Here is a 2,579-nt window from a genome sequence, read left to right as displayed (position 1 = left end):
CACAGTCACATTTAGTCTAATTATTATCTTGAAATTTTGGAAAAATAAGATAAGATTTTTCGGAGATTTGTTTTTGGCAATTTCCTTAGGCTCCATATAAATATACCTTGTATGGCAGTAAATCACACTATTCTCCATACGAGAGTAAAACGATTCGAATCATGAAATTGATTGCTATTCTGGGACTTGTTGGCATGTGTGCCATGGGATCTTTGGCCTTGGTGGTACCTCCAACAGCAGTGGAAGCCGGAGCAAAGAATTCGGTTGTTGTCATCCCCACACCACCTCCAGCTCCCACCATGGGCCAGGACTTGGATGAAATAATACGCATGGTGAACTTTATGCAGATACAACAACTTATGCACCGCTATCTACTCAACGATGCCGAATTCCAGTCATTTGTGCGCATTATCAACTCCCAAGATGCCTACCTCACATACATGCGTTTCCGTTCTCAACCCGAAGTTATGGCTTTCATTACCTGGGTAAATGCTCAAATCATGGCTTCAGGCGGTGAATTCCAAATGGAAGAATTCGAGGAGCCATTGTCCATCCGTAACACCTCTCCATTCTGGGCTAATACCGTCTTCGGTTGGCAAGGATTTATCAGCGAATTCATGCTCTACTATCCAGCAAATATGATCAGTGTACATGTCAACATGAAGGTGGCCCAAAACGGTATTTTCACCCAATTCTGGCAACGTTTGAATGCCTTGAGGCCAGTGTATGAACGTGTGATTATGGCCCCTGAAGCTCAACGTGTAGCTGCTGCACTCCAACTCCACGGCATTGATATTGTCCAATTGGATACTTTCATTCGCGATCAGTTTGGTTGGCAAGTACCACCAACTCTTGCACCCGCTGCTCCCACCACCACCGCAGCAGCCCCTGGTGCTCCTGTCGTTCCTGAAAGCTCATCCACCGCTGCAGTCGTTGAACCCTCGGCGGCTGTTCCTGTTGATCCTGTAGCTCCCGTTGATCCAGTGGCTCCCGTTGATCCTGCAGCTCCCGTTGATCCTGTGGCTCCCGTTGATCCTGTAGCTCCTGTTGCATAATATTTTTAGCAATTATTCTAAATTATAATTATGCTTAAATTACAACATTTAGTATATACATGCACATGTACATACACACGTTATTATAAAGAAGATTAAAGCATTGGTTTTTTTTATTTGCAAGGAAATCAAAATTTAATGTGGACACATCATATTGAGCCAAAACAAGTTAAAACGTGCTAAGATCGGCCAGGCCGAATCTTATATACCATTCACCATGGATCGCATTTGTCAAGTTCATATATATTTATGAACAACATCAAGTTATTGACCGATATGTACCGTACTTGTCATGGCTGTATGAAGTCATGGAAAAATACTACTTCCAAAATTTCAGGCAAATCGAGTAAAAATTTCGCCATCCAATGGCTCGGAGTGTCAAATTGGGAGATCGGTTTATACGGCAGCTATATCAGCTTAACAACCGACTATATACCATACTTGGCACAGTTGTTGGATAAGAATTGCGCCCTCTAGAAGCTCAAGAGGTCTAATCGGGAGATCGGTTTATATGGCAGCTATATCAGGTTATGAGCCGATTTTACTTAGCACAGTTGTTGAAAGTGGAACCAAAATACAACGGGCAAAATTTCAGCTTAATCGGATAAGAATTGCGCCCTCAAGAAGATCAAGAAGTCAAGACAGCTATATGCTATGGCAGCTATATCAAAACATGGCCCATTTGCAATCCCAACTTATCTACACTAATAAAAAGTATTTGTGCAAAACTTCAAGCACCTACCTTAACTCTTTCGCAAGTTAGCGTGCTTTCGACAGACGGACGGACGTGGCTAAATCGACTTAAAATGTCATGACGATCAAGAATATATATATTTTAAGGGGTCCTAGACATATATTTCGAGGCGTTGCAAACGGAATGACAAAATTAGTATACCCCCATCCCATGGAGGAGGGTATAAAAATATGCCATGCAAACTGAAAATATATGCCATGAAAAATTAAGGGGTTACCCATCTTGCCGTTACCCAACTTTTCGTGGGCCTCATAACTTAAATGTGAGTTCTCCGGATATAAACATGCGATTTAAAGTGGGAGAAAATCGAAAAACGGGTAGAGATATCTGCTTGAAATTTGAAATAGTTAGAGCCGAGGTGTTAGCGAGATCGTGCAAAATTCCAAGGCCCTAGATTGTAAGGGCGTTTTGGCAGGCTCCTTAAGTTGGTCGCCCCGGTATTTCGAAATTTTGTAAGAGCTGCCAAATCTTCGTTTGTGCTACGATTTCCAAATTCTTTTTTTTTTGCTTTATAGTACTCATTGGACCACAAATAAAGATTTGGCAGCCCGAACAAATTTTTGAAATACCGAAGTGACCTACTTAAGAGGCCTGCCAATAGGCGTCTTAACTATCTAGGGCCTTTAAATTTTGAAATCTCTTCCCGTTTTCACACAATTTTTTTTTGTTCTATCCCACTGTGAATCCTATTACTTAATGGATGTTTTGCCAACGTTTAGGTCAGGTTAGTTTTAAGTGACATTTTGCAATCTTATGCACTTTTGTCCATT

General features: G+C 41.5%; 1 protein-coding gene across 1 annotated transcript; it reads left to right on the top strand.

Annotated features, from left to right (window-relative positions):
* On the top strand, nt 1-1,094 carry LOC106082511 (uncharacterized). Its single transcript, XM_013245064.2, has one exon. The coding sequence runs from the start codon at nt 162-164 to the stop codon at nt 1,053-1,055; it is 894 nt and encodes a 297-aa protein (XP_013100518.2). The 5' UTR covers nt 1-161; the 3' UTR covers nt 1,056-1,094.
* The last annotated feature ends 1,485 nt before the right edge of the window (nt 1,095-2,579 follow it).

Source organism: Stomoxys calcitrans, chromosome 1 (genome assembly GCF_963082655.1).
Source record: "Stomoxys calcitrans chromosome 1, idStoCalc2.1, whole genome shotgun sequence".
NCBI classification, from domain to species: Eukaryota; Metazoa; Arthropoda; class Insecta; order Diptera; family Muscidae; genus Stomoxys; species Stomoxys calcitrans.
Note: the sequence above shows the minus strand (reverse complement) of the source record. Positions and strands in the feature narration are given on the sequence as shown.

Bases quoted from the DNA above. Each gene is read 5' to 3' on its own strand.
- LOC106082511 (XM_013245064.2), top strand. From the start codon at position 162: ATGAAATTGATTGCTATTCTGGGACTTGTTGGCATGTGTGCCATGGGA.